Below are 22,345 nucleotides of genomic sequence, written 5' to 3' on the forward strand. Positions count from 1 at the left end.
TGGCAAAACTATAATCCAGAGAATGCTGGATTCTAGGTTCTGCTTCATCCTGGAGGTGGAACATACTTACGCTGCTTGCTTTGTGTATACATACAATAAATATTTCATTTTGTTTAATATCTTTTTGGGAGTATATTAGTGTTTTTATTTTTACATCTTTGGTTATGTTTACGTTCTTCATTGAGATTATCTTTTTGGGAGTATATTAGTGTTTTTATTTTTACATCTTTGCTTATGTATACGTTCTTCATTGAGATTTTTATAGACTAAAGCTCACAATTATTTAAATTACCAGTGAAAGTATATACGTATGGATGCCTGGCAGAATTTTTGATAACTCAGTTGACATTTTAAGTGTCCATAGCATACTTACGATTACAGAGTACTTAAAAACATGAAGAAGAAAATGCCAACAGTACTCTGAAATGTAAAAGTATTCAACAACATGTTGATATTTATAATTTGGAATATTTTACAATCTTTGCAAAATGAGATGTAAGCAAGTAACATTTTACAGAGCTATTTATTTATTCCAGTGTTATATATAATATTGTACACAAAGCCACATAACTATAAATAAGTAGTTATAAGAGTATGATTCATTTTTATAAATAAATTGCTTTCAATAGACAATCAAATATACATGGCAAATCTGCATGCTGGATCATATTTAGTCACTTTCTGACAGGAAAAATATCAGATGTTTAAAAATGTACATTTATATGTTGATATAATGTATACTACAAACAAATCTATATTAAATATTTTCCCAAAAAAGGAAAAAAAAGTGCATTTGTCAGAATTTGCAACAATTTCAAACTATTAAACCATATATAATATTCTCTGCCACTCATTAATCAATAAAAGCATTTCACCTAGGAGCGTTAAAAGCCTAAATGAATAGTAGTATATGTTTTTTTCTTACAATTATTAAAAAATTTCCCACTTTGTATTTATGATGTCTTAATAATGAAATTGTCATCTGTTAATATTAATTTCCCCAATTAAAAATGCCAAATACAAAACATATGTGTTCAAGTCCAAAGTTGCATAGCATACAATATTTAAACTATTGTTTCAAGAAAAGAAGATGAGAAAATAAAAATCATGTGGTAAATAGTTTTATTTAAAATACCTGATTTGAGTATTGATTTATTTAAATGTTCTGTACAACATTAATGTATACTTTTAAAACTAGTCCTTAGAAAATTAACAAGACTGACAAATTAGCTATATAATACAATTCAGAAATTTCTTTGGTGATGTTACATATTTGGTTGATTTTGTTATACACTGCCTAATATCATGAAAGGTACTCAAATGTAGTAAAGAACCCATTTTAACGTTCAGTTTTTACTCAGTTCAGCTGGCATTTGTGACTAGTTAACAGTGTGCATATCTTCCCTTTGTTTCAGTTAGCTGCCTACAGTCTGAATGGCAATCAGCCAAATATAACCAAATGCATCCATTTGGATGGGTAGATTTCAGTCTCTTCATTAGACTGAAATTACAAAAAGAAGTAAAACTAGTAATGATATATACCAAAAAATCAAAAGCTCCAAAGATAAATGTGTTCCTTTTTAACAACTCCCCAGTTTGAAGAAACCAAAGCTATTTTAAAAGAATATATCCCAAGAATTCCTTTATCTAACTTCAAGAACAAATTTATTCTTTCATTCTGTATAAGAAAAATCAATTTTATTACCCGTGAAACCCAATTAATTTTTATTTTTACTTAAAATTTTATTCCAGAGGGGAACGCTTCAGGAAAACTATGATGTAGATTACAAAATTGAGACTACATAAATTCATTTAACACAACTATTGTTTTATTATCTCACTTTCTAAGACATTATGAACATTTCCACAAATGATGCCATTGGGAAAAATGTCTTCATTCAGATACTGCATTTTTATAGTATGTTTACAGAAATGTTTTCTCAAAACTTAGGTCTCAGGAACATTTTCTTTACAGTTAGGTATTTACTCACATGTGAACTAATCTATTGCACAAATATAGAAAATATCGTCGATCAATTGTTTTCTAATATTACATGTTGATGTCTACAGATATGTAGGGTTAACTGTTAACTCAAGATACTTTGGACTGACAAAATGCCCATTTGAGTCCAAGATAACATTGACAGTCACAATTTGTCATTTTGTATATTACATGGATGAAATACTACAATCATATATCAGTTTACTTCTCCTCAGAGATAAAACCATCCTCTATCTCTATTTGTTTTAATTGATGGATGGTAGAAAATGGGCTACATCTGTCATTGGCAAGAAAGGTGTTTCATTTTTTATCATGAATGGCTGTCTATAACATACATTATTTTACTCACAGAAACCACTTCTCTCAAGAAAGGTATTATATTCATACCTCCAACTCATGGAATTTTTATATTTAATCTGTAAAATGGTTGTCATTTGTTAATAATTTATCATAACCAATACAGATAACCACAATATGCATGAAAGAAATCTCTTAAAAATTAAATTTAATGAAAACTGTATTTTAAACAGATTTGTTTTGTTTATATTTTACATTCTTAAACTTTCAGTTCCTGACATGTTGATTTCATGATCTCAACAATCTCTTTCAAGCTTTCATTCTTCTCTTTGCAAAATATGCTACAGTTTTTATATTATAACTTATACTACACACACTTTTGACTTCAGATTTTTTTTAAGGTGCCAAAGATAAACTTAAATAGCAATAGGGTATCTTCTCCTTTCTCAGAGCCCTCTTCCTCGATAAGGAATAAAGAATGTGCCCTCTCTCACAATTAAAAATAAGACCTGAAGACACGGATACTGAGCTATATTTACATATGAAAAATAATTGTTAGTATTTTTAAAGATTTACTAATATTTCGGTAGATTATTATTGGACAATTGTCACTCATATCTGTTGCAGATTTTTATTGTAATATGTGCAGGTTTTGCCATAATTTCTGCTAAATAACAGCAGATAGTACATAATATAAATTTAGAGAATCTATATATTATGTTATAGCAAACTGTACACCAAAATGTTGAACATAGTGATATTTCAAAGTACATTTTGAATGATGCCAGAACTGTTTCAAAAAGAGGAAAACAGATTGATTACTTACTGTTTTAAAGAATTATATACCACTGATATGGTGATTATACTAGAAATATAAAGCAACTAAAGAGGTTTAAGTGAGTTTGTGAAAGGAATGTTTGCTGTAATTAGTTAGCATTTATAGCCTGGACCCTGAGGTATTATTCCACACAATAAGAACTCAAAAGACTATGGTTACGAGGTTTTGTTTATTCCATTTCCCCAAGTACTAAGTATACCTTCTCTAATCAGAGTACTCAATGTCTCATTATAAATATAACATAATATTGGACAAGATATTTGGAATTGAACAGTTTATACATGAAATATGTGAATAACTACCCTGGAGGGAAGGGAAACGTTTTGTTTCTTAGTTTTAAAAATAAAGTGATATTTTATGATGAAAAAAACTTACCCCATTGGGTGGAGAGGAAATCCACTCCAACTCTGTTTGTTGTGCTTTAGAATCCAGCAGTAGTACTGAAAAAGAAAGTTGTATTTCCAGATGTTACATGAAACGCTTAAGCACAAAGTACACATGTAAACATTTTTAAGGTGAATCTTTTTATATGACTATCATTTTATGACTTAAGATATGTAGTTATTTATGTAAATGAATGATATGAACACCCTCCTGATACATATGTATTCCACTTCCTTAAAGGAAAAAAGATACTAAGACACCAATATTATATTTGCTATTCTTTAATTACGATATTAAAATAAATCTTAAAATGCAATATTAGAATAAAAGTGAGGGTAGAAATTTTATATGTGGTATATTAATTCTACAGTAACTATATATTAGAGTTTTGTAAACCATTGAGCTGTTAGAACTTTGTCAAATATAATGAACATACGAACATAATAAGGTATAATTCCTACATTACTTTTGATCCAGTCATTAATTTGTAACATTCTGCCAGCCGTATTTTCTATTGTCTTTTGATAATTGGAGTTTATCTTTTAAAAAAATATTTTCACATACAGTGTCTTTTCTTAAGCTAAAATGAATACAGAAATGTTAAAATTATGTTAAGCAACGTTATCAGAAAACTAAATTGCCTATTATTTGCAAGATTTTTATTCAGGTTAGTCAAACATCAGTTTTTTCAGCATTTTTTTTTTTTAATTTCTAAATTTTCAAAGTGATAGATAATTCTTAAAATGGTAAAAACTCTGACTTGACTTCTAAACAGTTGTATTTCACTTTTATGCTATCAAAAAGCATAATGCATTTAATATGTATATAAAGTGTTATAAATGCTCCTGATACTATCAATATGAGAATGCATTAGAATATCATATATTAATAACATAATATTTCTATGTGATATCTTTTATTTCTTTTTTGGACAATTACTCTCTTCTAAAGCACTCATTCTTTTGGGCAAGCTGGTTTCAGAGTTACATGAGTTTTTACACTTTAAAAATATTTATCTGACTCTACACCATTTTGACAAATGCATCAATTTGTCCAGAAATAATACTCAATATATTTTAAGTATGTCAATAGGCTTAACATCAGTCTCAGCAAAATGTTAAAATTTTGACTTAAAATACATGCTTATATGAACGTTTAATAATTATACAACCCAATCACTAGGGATAAAAATATGTATTTGAAAGACAAGAAAAATCTGTTATGATAAGAAAACAAAGGAACAATTGATTATGTGTTTAAAGGAACAGTTGATTATGTGTTTAATTCCTTCACACTAGTCAAAGTTACTAACTGTAAATGAAAATAGATATAGAGACACTAGGATTTTTTGTTTGTTTCTTTGTTTAGTGTTTTACACTTAAGACTCTCAGGGAGACTTTGACAGGAAAAAAAGAAAAAAACTTGATCAGCAACATTTGACTCCCTTTCAAATGAGAAACATACACACAACACTTTTAAAATGTCAATTTGTATTTCAACTTGTAACATTGATAAATCGTTGGACTAGCGAATTTATATAAAAAGTAATTTTTAAAGTTTACTTTTATCCTCAACAATACAGATGAAGCCCAAGGAAACAATGTGGGTGGCCAGGTACTCTACTCTTTTTGAGATGCTTTATTTTTATTTTTCTTGTGTGCTGAATATAGACAACAGGATTTTAAATCCAGGTGACCTTCTTGGGTCATTTCCGAGTGTGAAATAAACATTGCGAGATTACCGTTTATTGCCATTCTGCAACCCCTCAGCTCAGCCTGGGGGTGGAAGCTAAGGACCTAAGCAGAGAGCAGTGACGGCCAACAAGTTAAGAGAGAAACAAACTAACAAATTAAAACAAAACAGAAACCGGCCCGAGAACTTGTAATCAGAAGCCGCTCTCAAGTGATCAGTGCGTCTCTCTTCTGCTCGCTCCGCTCTCTGGTTAAACCCTCAAGAGAGCGCGTTTCCCTTCCCGCTCGGAGCAGAGTGCCAACCTCCCTTTGCGCCCGCGAAGGTGCAGTCAGTCCCTGGGCTCACCCGGACGCTGGGGACCAGGCCTGGGACTTCGGGGCTCCGCGCCACGCTGTGAGGGCCGAGAGGTGATGGGAGAGGGGCTAGATTGGGGGCGCGCCCTGGCTCACCCAGGCAAGGACCGCGTGGGCAAAGGCTGGCTTCCCGGGGCTGGGGCGGGGCCGTCGGAGGGGCGGAGCGGGGACTGCCAGACTGGCGCGCCAGCCGCGCCAAGCATCCATTACGCCTCTGCCAGACCTGGGCACTCCAGGGAGCCAGTGGCGCCCTCGCTCGAGAAGGAGTCGGGAAGAGGAGAGTGGCTTTCGGGAAGCATCTCCTCTGAGGAAGAGGCGGCGGCGGCGGCTTTTACGGAGAGAAAAAGTAGCAGCTGCACTTTGCCTCCAAGCGTCAGTCTGACTCGCGCTCCCTGTAGCGATGGTAACTGACCTACCCGAGAGAACGTGCACAAGGAAAGTGAGGGAAGGGGGTTTCTTATCTTCCTCTAGTCACCCCCAAATGCCCCAGGAGGCCCGGCACCTGCTCCAAGCGGTTCCCAGCGCTAGCCCTTGGGTACTGCGGGCCGCCTCGGGGCTTGTGGGCTCCTAGAACGCCAGCTCTCTGTCGCCGCTGCGCCCTAGAAGCGTCGCCGCCTAGAAGCCGGGCGCACTCGCCGCCCGCCAGCCACCGATCACCACCCTCCCTCCCACCGCCCCCGCGCCTTTTATATATCTCACTTCTGCATCTAAAGAATTCAGGCTCCTAGAATCAGAATCCTCTTCACGTAGCTTGCACCCAGAAGAGCAAAGCGAACTAGACATTCTGGCTGCAGGAACCTCTCCCCCTAGTGATGCAGTTATTTATAGCCCAAACTCCAGCCCGAGTCTGCGTGTGTTCGCGCGCGGGGCTTCGCCGCGGCGGTGAAAACTTTTCCTCTGGTCCGCTATTCCAGAGGAATCACAGGATGCCAGGGCTGAAGGTTTCTGATCGCTAACGTCAGGGGAGAAGAAATGTGGTTTTGGAGGGGATGTGTGTGCCTTTCTAGCAGATGTCCGTCCATCTGCAAACATGTAACCGCCAGCTTGGAGGCACGGGGTTCTCTGAATGGGTTCAGCATCTATACAGGTTGCAGATGTGGAAAGTGGGGTCAGAAGGTCAGGATGAATGAAGGACTAGAATGTGGCGCCGGGCTGGAGGGGGGCTTGAGTGAACTAAGAGGGGTGCACGATGAGAATAAAGAAAAGCCGCACTAAGTTTTCAGAAATAGATGAATCAAGGACCTACATGTAAGCCCCCAACCCCCCGCCCGATAACCACCATGACCTAAATTTGAAAACAGATTCCTCTCCCTCTACATATCAGGAATAAGTTATTATTTCTCTTCTGCTTTTAAGAGATCGAAAAATGAAACTTACATACACAGCCTGAAAGACCAAGGGCGAGGGGATGAGGGGGAGTTGAGGGTGGGATTGTGACACTGCTCAAAAGCAAGAGACTTCCATTGCTAGGGTTTATTTTTCCCCAGCTCCAACTACAGGCACCGAAAGGTATTTTACGTATTCTGTCAAAGGTTCAAAGAAGGAAAACATAACATATACAGGCTTATCTATAATAGCTTGCCAAATAAAACCTGCCTTCTCCTACCAGAACCAACCCTCAGGGTTCAGGTCTTTGGCAAGGTTTGGCCATTCGGATTTCTCAATTGCTGGACTACGGGGCAAATAATTGGGGACTTGGAGTCGCCCAAGCGGCATCTCTTTACAAATTGCACAGCTCCAGCCCGCCCCCTGCCTCCACCGCCCGACCAAACCCGCTGGGCTGCCGCTGCCCCCACGACCGCTGGGCCTGACGCGCAGCGCGCGCTGAATGGAGACATCCCAGGCCCGCGGATCGCGCGCCGCACGCGGCGCTTCACCTCCGCGGCGTTATTGTTCCGCGCTGGCGGCCGAGCGCCAACCGCAGGACCGCGCCGCCGCCTCCGACGCAGTGAGCACTTCATTAGTAACCCGAGCTTTCCGAGCTCACCGAAGTCTCGGTCCCTCTGGGAAGGCTCCGGGCTCCCGCCACTCGCCGGCGGGCTGGCGGAGACGGTAGGGACTGCACTTCCCAGTCTCCAACCTAACTCTGGCCGCAGCTCCCACAGAAGGCGAATAAGGAGAGAAGGAAGACAGAGCTAGAGAGAGATGTGACCCGCCTGAGGTACTAAGAAATAAGCTCGCCGGCCGTTCCTCCAACCCCACCCCACCCCCGTTGCTGCTCACGCCCTCCAGACTGCCCGCGCCAGAATTCCCGCACCCGTCGGGTGGACGGCCCCAGGCACAGGGCTGCAGGCGGCTCGGAGCAGCCCCGGCTCTCGCTCGCTGGTCCGCCAGGAGCGGCCGGAGCGGTGAGGGGGCGGGGAGCTGGCGGGGGAGGGTCGCCCGGCGCCGGAGGCGCGGCCGGCGGCGCCGCGGACGAGCTGGCTTGTGCAGGTAGACAGCTAAATAAATAAGTCAGAACAAACTTTGCTTTCCCATCACCTTACCTTCCTTCGCAGCCTGCGCCTCCCCCGTGTGTGCAAAGCGGAGCAGCCAGATGTAGCATAAAATAATCCATGAAGGGTACCGAGTTTGAAAAACCATGGTGCATGAGCAGGTTTTATTTTAGGTTTCTGTTATCTTGAGTCGTGGATTTTTAAATGCTGTTTGTTCCGAAGTAGCTTTTGTTTTATTGTGCTCCTTGCATCGATTCCCCTTCTCGGTCCCCGATCGGCTGCTCCACGTTTAGCTTTTTTTATTTCCCCCCCCCCACTCCTGTTCGCTCGCACCGTGTTTGCTGCCTGCAAGTCTCCGACTGCAGACCGGCCGCTTGCTCCACACTCCAATAATATCAATTAGGGGGGAGGGGGCGGGGCTCCGAGCCGAGAGCCTCCGCCACTCGGGCTGAGTGGCAGGCACAGTCGGCCTGCCAGGAGGCGATTCCCAGGGCCAAGGGGCGGGTCCCGGTGAAATGACCGCCTCGGCCTCGGGGGCGGGGTCCGAGGCAGGAGCCAATCGGTGCCGAGCGGAGTCAGGTTGCTGGTCCAGGATTCCCCTCCAGGTTCTGAGCTCGCGCTAGATGTTCGGAGGAGAACAAGGATGGCAGCAGAGTTGTGTGCTGCTGTGGACGCTCTGCTTTTAGCAACCGCAGCTTTCGCAAAGCAGAATAAATCCGAGAATAACGCTCCCAACTACACTCTTTTCTAGAGCTGTACTCCGCGCGATCTTTTAGAAACCAGAGGCGAGGCAAGCCTTCTCTCAGCTACCAAGCACGGAGCCCGATCAGTGAAATGAGCTGTACCTTTAAGTAAAGTGTCTTTTACTTTTTTGTTGTTAGAACCTCCGCGGGCAGGGTAACCTTGTTTTTTGCCTTTTTGAAAAGTTTCTACTTCTCTTTTTCTGTAACTCTAAGAGCAGTCAGCTTTGGGTACCACCCACCACAATCCCTGCAAGAATAAAGTAACCAAATGTATTATGTTTAAACAGTGTTTCCAAGAGTTTGCAACAAGCTCTGGCAAAAGAAACAGAGGAAAAGGGAGTGGGAAAGGAAGTCTTTTGTTTTAAGCGACCCTTCACCTCCGCCCTATCTTTTCACCATAGTTTGTTGAGGGAAGTGGGACTTTAGGAGAGAACCTTCTGACGGTTGCGTATCGTTTTTTAACGCGTTTATCATTTTCTAAGGGTTTCCTTGGATTGCCTCCTCTTTGATAGTATTCCATTTCGCTGCATAAATTACACATAATTTTAAAGAATGCCACTACGTATTAAATTCATAAAGCAAGACCTTTCTCTTCGCAAGTATTTACCATTTTCAGGAATTATTCAATGCTTATCTTTCAAAGAGAAACTAAGAATAAAAAAAATCATAACTAATATCTCCAGTTGAATTCATTCAATCCGAACAGCAAAGAAGGCTGCGTAGAGAAATCTGTTTTCCATTAGGCAGTTTTGGACACTGTGTTCAAGAGGTAGGTAATAAGAGGAAGAACTTTAAAATTTTAACTGCCAAATCTTCAATTTCAAAGGTCACACAGAGTAACTTGATCACATGTTTAAGATGAATTTCTTTTTTTGTCCTATATTTCTTCCTTTTCAAATATTTCTCATTTATGATTTTCTTTTATTTCTGATCGATACAAGGTTTGATCTCATATAAGACTCCAAACTTTTTCCAAACTTTCTATCTGGAAATATAAAGTAAATTGAGTTGTTTCTGGTGTTTATAGTAGAGACTTCTCAAAGATGACAGCCCCCAGATATTTATTTGTATTTTATGTTAAATTGTCTACTGTAGTTTTTATTTGCCTAATAACATGGAAGAGAGATATGAAATTTGTTCCTTAACCCTCTTTGATTCTGTAGTTTCTGAAACATTTCTTAAATGTTACGTATTCCTAGCCATTATGCCTATTTAATATTTTAGAAAGTGTATAAAAAAGCATCTTAAGTGCCCCTTAAAGGATGCATAGAAAATGTAAATAGATTAACCTTAGAAAGAGACAAAAAAATGTGGGGAGAACACAGTTGTTATAGAGGAGGTGAAGCTTTATTTACGTAAATAGATGATTTAAGGATGAAACTTGTAAACTGAAACATGAGAGTTAAAAACATAATTCCTGCACTTAGTCTTTAGAACTCCTAGAACTACAATCTCACAAATATTAAACCACTTGTAATAGTTAAAATGAATTCTCCAGGATTTCAGCACTTTCGCCAGGGTCTCATCCCCACTTTTTAAAGTGACACCAAGGTAGCCTTTAAAGTTTAAAGTATTCCTTTCATCTATTGAATGACTAATACTCAGTGATGTGAATACAAATACTTTTCCATTAAAACCAGGAAACCAAAGAAGTAACATCCTTCACTCCTCTGATGAGTGTAGGTGGTATACTGAGTCCTCTTTTTGTGTCCCTTCTCTCTGTCAGACACAGGGGCATGTGTAGCCTTACTCTTATTTTTAGAGACAAGAAGTTTCACATTAAATGCACATGTGCCAGGCTGCTGACAGTTCTCCCTGCATAGCTGCACAATGATACTCATTTTTAGGTTTTTCAACCTTCTCTTCTTTCTTTTGTAGTATTTAGATGTATTGACAAAGAATTTGGAGCATTTAAATAAAAATAAATGACAGTCAAGAAGACAGTGTTCAGCATACAGTATATGTTTAATATATAAATGTACACTCGACTGTATTTGACTAATGATAATAAATGTTTAATATATAAATGTACACTCGACTGTATTTGACTAATGATAAAGCATATAGACCTATTTGTACATGAAGTCACTGACATAAAAATAATCAGTATAAAAACTTTCTCATTTTAAAATAACATTTAATGGTGACCTTCCTCACACCATTACAGTTTATTTTAGCTTCATTTCTATGATTTAAGCATATTATTTCTAGAACAATTATTTTTAATAATGTGAGGTGTTTGTATTTAAAGTGATTTCAAAAGAAACTTGTCTTCCTGAGCAATACCAAATAGTGTATGAGACCAACACTTGTGCGCCAAAGCAATAATTCTGAAAACTAGTTTTAAATTTTTATGCATTCATTGTACAATTAAGTTGATAGTGTTGTCCACATGTATTTAGTGAATTTTAAGTAAATGGAAACAGAGACTAAGACCTTAATATTTCAATTTTATATCCCCTCTGTTGAAACATCTATAATAAATGTATAGTGGAAAGATGAAAACTGCCTCTCTTCAGATACAAAGGAGATATACCCAATTTTAATGCACTTTGTATTATTTTATTTGTATAATTACCAATAATCGCATCACTGGACATGTAGGAAAATGTACAAATTCAAGACACACATTCCAAATGAGGGTACACCTGCTATTTTGTTTTAACTTGTTACAATACTAATATTTGCCTCACTGTTTACCTCTGGGAAATATTATCTGATTTTAAGAGAGAAATAGGAGTAAATTATAATGACTTCAGGGAATAAGTTCTATGAATTTTCAAATAAAAGAAAAGGATATACTGTGTTTATCTAGTATTCAGGCCATTTGAGGGCAAAGGAACAGTTGGAGATTTCAGTATGTTACAAATCCAAGACTGTCAAACTAAATAGTTAACAACAACAACAATGAAATCAAAGGGCTGTTTCTGTACCCGCTACTTTTGTACTTACCATCAAAATGCATTCACAGCTGGCAAATGTGAAAATGCAAGTTCATCACAGAAAAAGGGTAATTTAAACTGAATTAGAAAAGGTACTGTGCAGAAGAAATTGATTATAAACAGAAAAGAAGCATTATGTCTCAGTTAATAGATACTACAGAAAATTGGGTTCTATGATTTCAGTCAAAATATAAACAGTCAAAATATAAACTGTGTAGGAAAATCATTTACATATTTACATTAGCATTATTTATATAGTGTATATAAAATGTTTGTGGTTTAATGTAAAAATGTGCATAAGCTAAGCTCATTAAAATGTATTAATTCACTAATTTTTCTAAGCTCAGATTTAGCTGAAAGTATAGAAAGAGGTCAGAAATTAAATCATAGGTCAAGAATGTATTTTGTGCTTTTGTAAAATTTCACACACTTTTATGAGGTCAGATAAATGAATAAAGTTCAGAAGATTACAATTATAATTCTTTAAGTACAATTTCCAAGTTAATTTGAGACAGTTTAACAAATAAAAATATAATTTATATCTAAATTATGAGTCTACTTGAATATTGCTGAGGTACCACTGAAATTTTCTAATCACTTAAAATATTAAAAAGTATTCCGTCAAATTACTCTTTTTAAAAATCATATTAAAATAACAAAATGTAGCTGGGAAAATGTAGCACTTTATACTTGAAATCAAGTAGCACATGTTCAGTGCTCTTAGTGGATTTTTTTTTTTTCCAAACTTGATTTTGCATGGGGAGGCTCTTTTATTCCATTACTTCTAGTTCATTTTGCCATAAATCACCAGGACTGATAGGATGAACTGGCTTAAATTATTCAAATTACTTCTACATGCTTCCATGGTTTCTCATGTTGCAATTTTTAAGCTCTTCACCCAGAGGATTTTTAGGTATCAAGATCTGTGACAATTCAGCGACCACCAGGGGGCAACAGGACCTCTGGGTGTCCTGGACAATCAAGTCCACCCTGTACAAGGTAAAGATGAGTTAATTGTGAAATTGTATGTGTGTGTATTTGTGCATGTATATATACATATATATTATGAATATATAATATTTGTCTCATTGATTACTTTTAAGTTTCTTTCTCTCTGGGTACCTATGCCAGCCTACAAAATGCCTTCATAAAAATTTGTGAGATGTCCTATGACCTATTTTAGTTCATAGAGGCCAAGTTAAATAGGCTCTCAAAGGCACATTAGAAGGTGAATTATACTATGGAAAATCTCACTCCAGTTTTGTTTTTGTTTTTGTTTTTTTAACTAAACCGAAGAATTGTGAGTTTCCAGAGAGACCTCAGATATACTCTTCCTTAGTCTGTTCCTGCTTATCTTAGTCTTTTACCCAAAGAACAGGGCCAGGCTGGGATGAAGCATGCTCTGGGACTTGACAGTCCAGAGATGTTAAGGATCCTCTGAAGTTCCCAGAGAACTTTCTAGGCTGAGGAGTATTTTAGACACCACACCTCATCCTAGTCTTCTGCCGTGGTTAATACTAAAAATGAAATTCTGTCAAAACTTGCCTGCTAATCTCATAAAGGCCTAAGAAGAGGTCTAAAAAATATAAAGTTTCTATGTATCGTAATAATGTGGAATTTCTGTTTTAGAGAAAGAAATGCAGGAGTAGTGCCCCCTAGTTGTGAAATTGTAAAGCTGTGGACATTCTCTCCATGGAGGAAGGATAAAATTCTATACATACCAGAAGTGATATCTTATAATACCTCTAGATTGACATGCAGTTGTTCTCTTTGAAGAAAAGGCACATTTGTATAAGAGACAAGGACCTTCCTGGAAGGAAAGGATCCAAAACCTGTCCCATTTTAGTTTTAACAGTATTAGAAGCTCTGAAAGATTAGAATGGTTCTGACTGAGAAAGAAATGAGCCCAAGTATCACAAAGAAGTGCTCAGTGTGAGGGAAACAGAATTAAGCTTAAAATTTACTGGGTGAAGACATTTGCTGAAACTCAAAGGCCTTGGAACCGAGCAACCTAGCTATGGTATTTATGCTGATTACACAAGTATGAACTAAAAGAGCTGTACCATTTTAGCTCAAAGGTGAAGTGACATTATAGCACGGAGGGATCTATATAACAAGATATCATACTAACTACAGCCAATTTTTATCAGATATACAATATGACAGTGATATAACTAAAGTCAGTAGTGCACTGAACATTATAATCATCTGGACAAAATATAATCCCTTTGGACTGAGTGTATGCCTAGAGATTCTCAGGAGGAATTAAGGAGAGCAGAAGCCCTCAAAAGGGAGATGCTAAATTTGCCCATTTGGACAAACAAACTTAAAAAAGATAACTGACTGTATTTCTTCTTGATAATGTGGAAAAAACTGATTAAAGATTCACAATCTGACTGTCATAAGATTCCAGAAAGAGAATGGTGACCAAAACCTCTATCAAAAGTAGGCATTTCATGTATTTATTAAATATAAAAAGGCACTAGGGACATATGCAGATGAATAAATCATAACCCAATGCACAAAAGACCTAACATCCATCATGATGCCTTTGTGACTCATGTTTCTTTTTGAAAACAGGGAGAATATCTTATACTTAGAGAAGTAGGTAACCATTCAGTTTTTCTGTGTTGATTTCAACAGTGATGATATCTTTATAATTGCACTATTGACCATAAACTGAAATAAAATTCAATGCACAGTAAGGATTTTTATCATCTGACTTGTCTAAAGTTGTTTTCTTTTCCCCTCCCTGCACTCATATCAGATAGAAAATTTCATAAAAATTTTACATCATCTCAGATTTTATGAGGTTATTATTATCGTTGTTTAGTTTCATAGGCGCATTGGCGTAGATAAGCTACAGAATTAACCTGGCACATTCTCTATTTGATTTTAGATTGATGAAATGACTGAGGTCAATCTCAGTTTAATTAAGTATTTTAATATCTGATAGTCACTCTTTCAGCAGCCTTTTAACAAGCAGGCTTTGGTGGTGAAGTCTGTGAAACTTAAAAACATGAAAATTCTGGCAGAAAGTTCCTTCATTTAAAGATAGATGATAACCATAAAAGACAAAACCTACTTTATCTACCTCACAAGTACAGAGAAAAGAGAAATTATCCTGCATTTCAATAAGGAAGGACAAGATCCCTTATGAGAGTTCTTTAAGATCTCAACTTGAAATTAATTTTTCTATACTATCATATCTTTGTCTTTATTTTAACAAATTATAATATATTTGCATATACCTTTGATTTAAACTTTTGAGGGAACAATTACTTTCTAAGTTTTAATGAAATGCAGTACAATAATTACATGCATATTCTTAGGTACTTTAGAGAAAGTCCAGTGGATCATCACATTTTAGATAAATGGTAGTTGTGTCCATTTTAGAGAATTGGCAGCTCTGGCCCAATCAATTATACTTGCTTGGAAGGCTATAAAACAGGGAGGAGAATGATACTGAATGAAAAGGAAAGGAAAGTAGTAACATATTAGAATCCATGTTAGAGTTCTACCTGGTCAAATACCTTAAAATATGATGAATATTTAAAACAAATGCTCTATATTTAGCCATTTTAATTTTTAATTAAGGTTAAGACTTAAATAGATCAATTTTTTGATCAGAGAATGAAAGTATGAATTTTATATAAATTGTGCTGCTAGAGCTATATTACGAATATATCTTTATAGTTAAAATTTGACTAAGTGTATTTTGTGTACCATTATACAAAATGTGTAATTTTGCATTTTTTATGCTTTATAGATTAATCTGAAATGTATTCTCTAGTAAAACTTGTAATTCAAAATGTAAAATTTTCAAAGCTTGCCATTATAAGGCATTTATCTCAATGCTAAAGTAAATAGTTAAAATGTATTTCTTTAATGGTGTCTGATTCATCATAAATATAGATCTAGAAATATTTACCTATTCAAATACACATATCTATCATTTCCAAGGTCTATGTGTTGCATAGATTTTGCATATTTCTCTACACCCAGTAGAAGCCATCTTAGTCTCTATCCAAACTAACCCTAGCCTTAGGAAGACAACATTCAAAGATCACGAATTAAATATTCAGAGGACCATTGTTTCATTTTTGAATTAAAGTCTGTCTGTTTTCCTAAAATTGGTATTCAAATCTCTTAAGAACGACAGTGTATGTTTCCACTTCCCCATCCCTCTAATGGGATCCTTGTCCAGAACCTGGCCTTATGCCTTAGGCCCTGTTAGTTACTGATACATCATCTTGATGTGGACAACTGCCATCTGCCTGGATGTGAACTGCTCGTCAATGCCTGACTTTTCCTCCACCTTGTAGACAACTACTACTATGTTTTTCTGAATCTGTCTGATGTTAACCATTTGCAGATAGTACCAGTCTCCCTGTCAAAATATTTATTGAACAATATACAACCTGCCTTTCTAGGCTACTTCATCACCTAAAGATCCAAGCATTTCCCTTAGCAAACCTAGTACATCTTACTCTGGCCCTGACCGCTTTCATTGTATCGCATGCTGCAACATTTAGCCTGCAATATATTCTCTGTTACATGATGAGGCACTGAAGAATTCACTCAGATTTTGGGACATCATGTTGTAGTTACCATATTGTATTTGAAAAATGACTGGTTTTAGAGGTAGTTATTTTTTCTTCTCTTTTTCCATTCTTTGCTTCTTCCCTCTGTTATTCTTTATTTCCCTTCACTCATCACACTTCAGAAATACATTTTGCTCTCTAGGTTTTCGCTAGATACTGGCATGCAAAAATGACTAGGAAACGTTCTCCCTTGTGGTCCTCAAGAAATACTTATTTTAGTATATGGCAGAAGTACACAATTAACAGATACTGCATTTTAATTGAGATAGGTAGATATCTGATAGATATATTCAGAGCAATAAATCAGACTGGAGAGCATCCTGTTAGGGACTGGCATTGTAGATTGACCTTGAATTGCCAATAATAGGTGGTCCACCAAAGGGGAATAGGGGAAAGGAAATCTCAGGGAGCAAGATAATATGTAAAGGGCACAATGGGTAGTATAAAAGTTACACTTTATTGATGAGACACTACCCTAGGCATTTTAAGCTGAATAAATTTAACTTGGAAAATTAGCTGCTCACAAAATTTTTTGAACGTTATTGTAGTAGTTATACATAACTGCATAACAAATTAGCCCAAAAGTCAGAGGCTTAAGAAAACCAATATTTATCATCTCATAGTTTTTGTGGGTCAGGAATCCAATCAACTTAGCCGAGTCCTCTGGCTCAGGGTCTTCCACAAAGTCACAATTAAGATGTAAGTCTGCACTGTGATAATCTCAAAGCTGAAGGGGAGGATTTGTTTCCTAAAACACAAGTGACTGTTGTTAGGTGTCAGAAGACCCACTTCCAAGATCACTCAGCATAACAGTGGCAATCTCATTTCTCACTGTCTGGAAACTGAATGTCAGTTCCTTGCAACACAGACCGCTTCATAGGGTTACCCACAACTTAGCAGTTTGTTTACATCCAGAGCCAGGACCACAAGGAAAAGAGAGTCAGAAAGGCACAAGAAAGATAAACGTCACCATCTTTTTGTAAGTTAATCTCAGAAGTGATACCTAGACTTTTCTGCCCATTGCAAGCCAGTCACTAGGTCTTGTCCACACTCAAGAGGAGAATGATACACAAGGACTTGAGTACTTGGATTCAGGATGATTGGGACCATCTTAGGGGCTGTCACCTATGAGACTGAAGAAACTGGCTTTCGACTGGTCCTCCAGGAATGATCACCAGATCAGTGCAGAACTCTTCAACACTGACACTTCTGCACTTGAAACCACCTGTGGAACGAGTTTCAGAATGCATCTCTGGAGCAGCGATTCTGGAATCAGGAAGCTGAAAACAAGAACCCTTACCCCTCAGCTACCATTGCTGCCACTGTTCCCACCAACCAGGAAGCTGAAGAAAAGTCAAAAACACAAGACATTTTCATGGTCTTTCTTGCCAGAATATAAAGCCAAAAGAAAGGCAGTAGCTGTGGCTTAACTTTCAACTTCCAAATCTTACGTGATTTCAAGACTTTGAGCAACAAAGTCCATTAATATTTCTAAATGATAAGAGACACCATTATCATTTAGAATTAAAAAAAAATTGAAGAGTAATGCATACAAGGAAAATGTACTTATTATAAGCATACAGCTTGATTGATTTTTGCAAAGTGAATACACTTGTGTAACCAGTAGCGAAATTTTGAAACAGAGCATTAACAACTTCTAGAAATCCCCCCTCTTGTCAAGTCTCAATCTCTTTATAATAAAAATGTTTTTTCCATTTTGTGTGGTTTATGTGAACTGAATCTGTCATTATGTAATTTGTGTCTGGTGTAGTTGCTTAACCAATTGAGAAATTTGTCCATGTTATTGAGCATAGTGCATGTAGTTGTGGTTTCCTCTATTTTCATGGTTGTATAGAATTCCATTGCAAGAATAAACCAAATTGATTTTTTTATTCTACTGTTCATATATATTTAATAATTCCTTGCTCTTGAAAATTATAAATATGTTCTAGAATTCTAATTTGATGACCATATGCTAAGACTGAATGTTTGTGCCCTCCAATAATTCAGTGTTGAAGCCTAAGTCCCAACACAATAGTATTTGGAAGTGGGATCTTTGCATGGATTCCAGATGGATGGATTTAGTGCTCTTATAAGAAGAGACAGGAGAGATGATCTCTGCCATGCAAGGATACAGCTAGAAGATGGTCATCCGCAAAGCAGGAAATGAGCCCTCACCATAATCCAACCATGACAGCACCTTGATCTCAGACTTCCTACCCCCTAGAACTGTGAGAAATTAAGCTCTATTATTTGCATCAATGAATCTATGGTGAAATGAATCTATGGTGAAAGAAGCCCAAAGCAGTACACTATTTATGTGCATTTTATTGGATGTATTCTTAGGAGTTGAAATACTGGTTCACAGAGGTGCATATGTATGTATATGTATATGTTCATGTGCCATTTGGATATTATCATTTGGGAAGAATCTGTTCAAAATTTTTGCCTTTTTATCTGAGTCATCTGTATTTTTCTCATAAACTGTAAGAGTTCTTTATATCTAGATATGCACCATTTTTCAGATATATGTATCTGCCACACTTTGCGGTTTGTCTTTTCACTCTGTTAATGGTATCTTTTGATAGATATTAATTTTACTGTAATCTAATTTATTACTGTTTTCTTCTCTGATTAGTAATTATGGTGTACGGCTCAAAAAATCTTTGCCTAATCCAAGCCAAAAAGGTATTTTCTTATGTTTTCCTCAAAATCTTTATTGTGTGTTCTTTCATATTTGGATCCGCAACCCATGTAAAATTAATTTTTGTATGTGGTATGAGGTAGAGGTCAAGATTCATTTTTATCTCATAGATATGTCCAGTGAACCTAGCATAATTTCTTTAAAAGACTCACTCTTTTGCATTGCGCTACAGTAGTGCTTTGGTCATAAATCCAGCGGATGACAGAATGTGGGCAAGATCCTACTAAGTTTTTGAGGAAATTTTATTGCAAAAGAAACCATGATAGTCAGGAATCTGGAATATTTATCTACTTGCTTTTGTATAAGGGGGAATATATGACATTTAAAACCCTATTCCATCAAATGTGTTTATAAAGATTCTTGTTTTATTGATAAAACTTCAAAACATTACTCCCTATGCTAGGGTTTGAATGTCTCCTCCAAAATTCATGTTGAAATTTAATTGTCATTATGGTGTATTAAGAGGTGGGACTGGCCAGGCGTGGTTGCTCATGACTGCAATCCCAGCACTTTGGGAGGCTGAGGCAGGCAGATCACCTGAAGTCAGGAGTTTGAGACCAGCCTGGCCAACACGGCAAAACCCTGTCTCTTAAAAACATAAAAAATTAGCTGGGCGTGGTGGCAGGCACCTGTAATTCCAGCTACCTGGGAGGCTGAGGCAGGAGAATCTCTTGAACCCAAGAGGCAGAAGTTGCAGTGAGCTGACCTTGTTGCCATGCCAGCCTAGGCAACAAGAGTGAAACTCTGTCTCAGAAAAAAAAAAAAAAAAGAATGAAACTCCATCTCTGAAAAAAAAAGAGGCGGGACCTTTAAGAGGTGATGACATCATGAGGGGTCTGACCTCATGAATGGATTAATACCATTATTGTGGGACCAGGTTAGTTATCTTGGAATTAGGCTCCTGATAAAAGGAAGAGTTCTGCCTGATTTCTTCTTTCTGTCTCACACATTTGCTTGCCCTTCTGCCTTCTGCCATGGCATGATGCAGTATGAAGCCCCTTGCCAGATGCCAGTGCCATACTCTTGGACTTCCAAACATCCAGAACCATGAGCCAAATAAACTTTTATTATTAATATATTACCCAGTCTCTGGGATTCTGTTATGGCATCAGAAAATGGACTAAGACACTCTATATATTTGTAACTTAGAAATTTAGGTACAAAACACAGCATTTAAATTTAACATACATTACTTGTCTCTTAGATTTTGGATTAGCATGTGAACTGGGACCTCTGACTGTAACGGTGTCTGTCCAGCTAGAGTAATCCTAGAAAGATACATACCATAATATTTTACTCTGGCCGTGGAAACTCTCCAGTGGTTCCCATCTCATTAACAACCCACACAGTCTTACCAAACTGTGACCCTCTCTCTGGCTCCCTCTTGTTTTCTCACCTTGTCTCATCACACTAGCTTCCAGCTCTTCTAAGAGGTCAGGCATGCTTCTGCCTCAGGACATTTGAATTCCCTCTTCCAGAAGTGTAATTCCTGTCCACATTTGCATGGAACATTCTTTCACTTCCCTCAGATCCACTCAATTGTCTCTCCTCACAAAGATTCTTTTTTTTTTAGTCTTCTCTATCTGCATTATGGTTTTCCACAGATCTTACCATCACTCAATATATCATATATTAACTTATAACTTATTTAATGTCTCTCCAAACTAGAATTTAGAGCTCATGAGGATAGGGAGTTTTAAAATTCTCCTTTCCTGGTGCCTAGAGCAGTGCTTAAATATATACTAGGTACTTAGTTGTTGAATAAATTAATGAATAGTTTTCAATTAACTTGACCATGTGTTTTATAATTAGATTTTTAAGGTTATTTCTAGAGAAACATTCTACAAGGACATTTTCCACAGTTTAGATTATCTGGAGGCAAGATTTTTTGGCAGTGCCATTAGTAATAACAATTCAAATCTTTGAGGAGTATTAGAATAGTTAATATATAAAATTCAAAAGAGGAAAAATATATCAGAGGATGTATATTCATTTTTAAAGAGAGCTATAAATATTAAAACACAGCAGATAATTATTAGGGAAATAGGCAGAATTAAGCAGGATAAGTTCTCATTATACATGCTAAGTAAATAAAAAGAATAATCTCTAGCAGTATCAAGATGGGCAGTTCACCCTAGCCCTACATTCCTACTTGAAAATGAGCTGTGATGATAAGAGTGTATAACTAAGGACGTAAATACAAAATTTTGTGCAACCCAAGTGACTTAAAGTGAATTATGTAAAAACCTTGGAATAGAGGTTGGTTAAAAATACCTTGAAATTCTATGCAAATCTTGTGCAAATATGCATTTTTCTGGGGGAGGATTTCCCAAATCCAATTGTTGAAAGAATCCAGGCCCCCGAAAATTAAGAACTACATTGGATCAGTGATTCTGAAACCTGGTAGCACATTAAAATTATCTAGGAAGTGTTTTAAAATTATCCTTGATAATATCCTTGATAATAAAGGCAGTGCTTCATTATCAACAATTTTATATATTTAATAGGAGGTGAATGTAGATACTACTACATTTTTAAGCACCTTGGATAATTCTACTGTATACTCAGAGCTGGAATAATTGCTGTAGAGTGGTATTGTTCAATAAACACATAATGTGAGCTATATATGTAATTTTAAATTTTATAGTAGCCATGTTAAAAATAAAAGTAAGTGAAACACATTTTAGTGATATTAGTGATATGTTTTATTTAATCTAATATATCAAAGATATTATACTTTTAACATGTAGCACTAACCACATTTCATTTACTCAATAGCAGCATCTGGCTAATTGCTACTCTATTGGACAGTGCTATGGTTTGAATGTTCCCTCCAAAATTCATATTGAAACTTAATACCCAATGTAACAATATTAAGAGGTCAGACCCTTAAGAAGTGATGGGATCATTAGGGCTCTGTCCTATGAATGGATTTACCAATTAATAGGTTAATAGATTAATGAGCTATCATAGGAAGGGAACTGGTTTCTTTATGAGAAAAGGAAAGCTGAGCTAGCACATTAGCATCCTCAACCCTCTTGCCATGTGATGCCATGTGCCATCTTGGAATGCCACAGGAATTTCCTACCAACGAGAAGGCTCTCACCAGATACAACCCCTCAACCTTGGACTTCACAGCCTCCATAACTGTAAGAAATAAATTTGTTTTCTTTATAAATTATCCAATTTCAAGTATTCTAAGCAACAGAAAATGGACTAAACCAGTCAGTATACTTTCCATGTTTAGATTAATGTAGCCACTCCATGATCAACATACAGAATTGTTTCATCACCTCAAAATTCTCACATGCTACCCCTTTATTGTCACACCCACATCCTCTCCCCAGCTTT

At 36.9% G+C, this 22,345-nt stretch overlaps 1 protein-coding gene across 5 annotated transcripts in view; it reads right to left on the minus strand.

Moving 5' to 3' along the window:
• The window catches only part of EPHA7 (EPH receptor A7), a 186,872-nt gene extending 178,480 nt beyond the window's left edge, over nucleotides 1-8,392 (minus strand). For all 5 annotated transcript variants that reach the window (XM_050789732.1, XM_050789731.1, XM_050789730.1 and 2 more), the window contains exons 1-2: nucleotides 8,053-8,392; nucleotides 3,513-3,577 (exon numbers count right to left, since the gene is read on the minus strand). In XM_050789732.1, the coding sequence (XP_050645689.1) occupies nucleotides 3,513-3,577; nucleotides 8,053-8,149 (162 nt within the window). In that variant the 5' untranslated portion in view covers nucleotides 8,150-8,392. The remainder of the gene's footprint in view (nucleotides 1-3,512; nucleotides 3,578-8,052) is intronic.
• Between the last annotated feature and the right edge of the window lie 13,953 nt (nucleotides 8,393-22,345).

The sequence above is a fragment of the Macaca thibetana genome, chromosome 4 (genome assembly GCF_024542745.1).
Source record: "Macaca thibetana thibetana isolate TM-01 chromosome 4, ASM2454274v1, whole genome shotgun sequence".
NCBI classification, from domain to species: Eukaryota; Metazoa; Chordata; class Mammalia; order Primates; family Cercopithecidae; genus Macaca; species Macaca thibetana.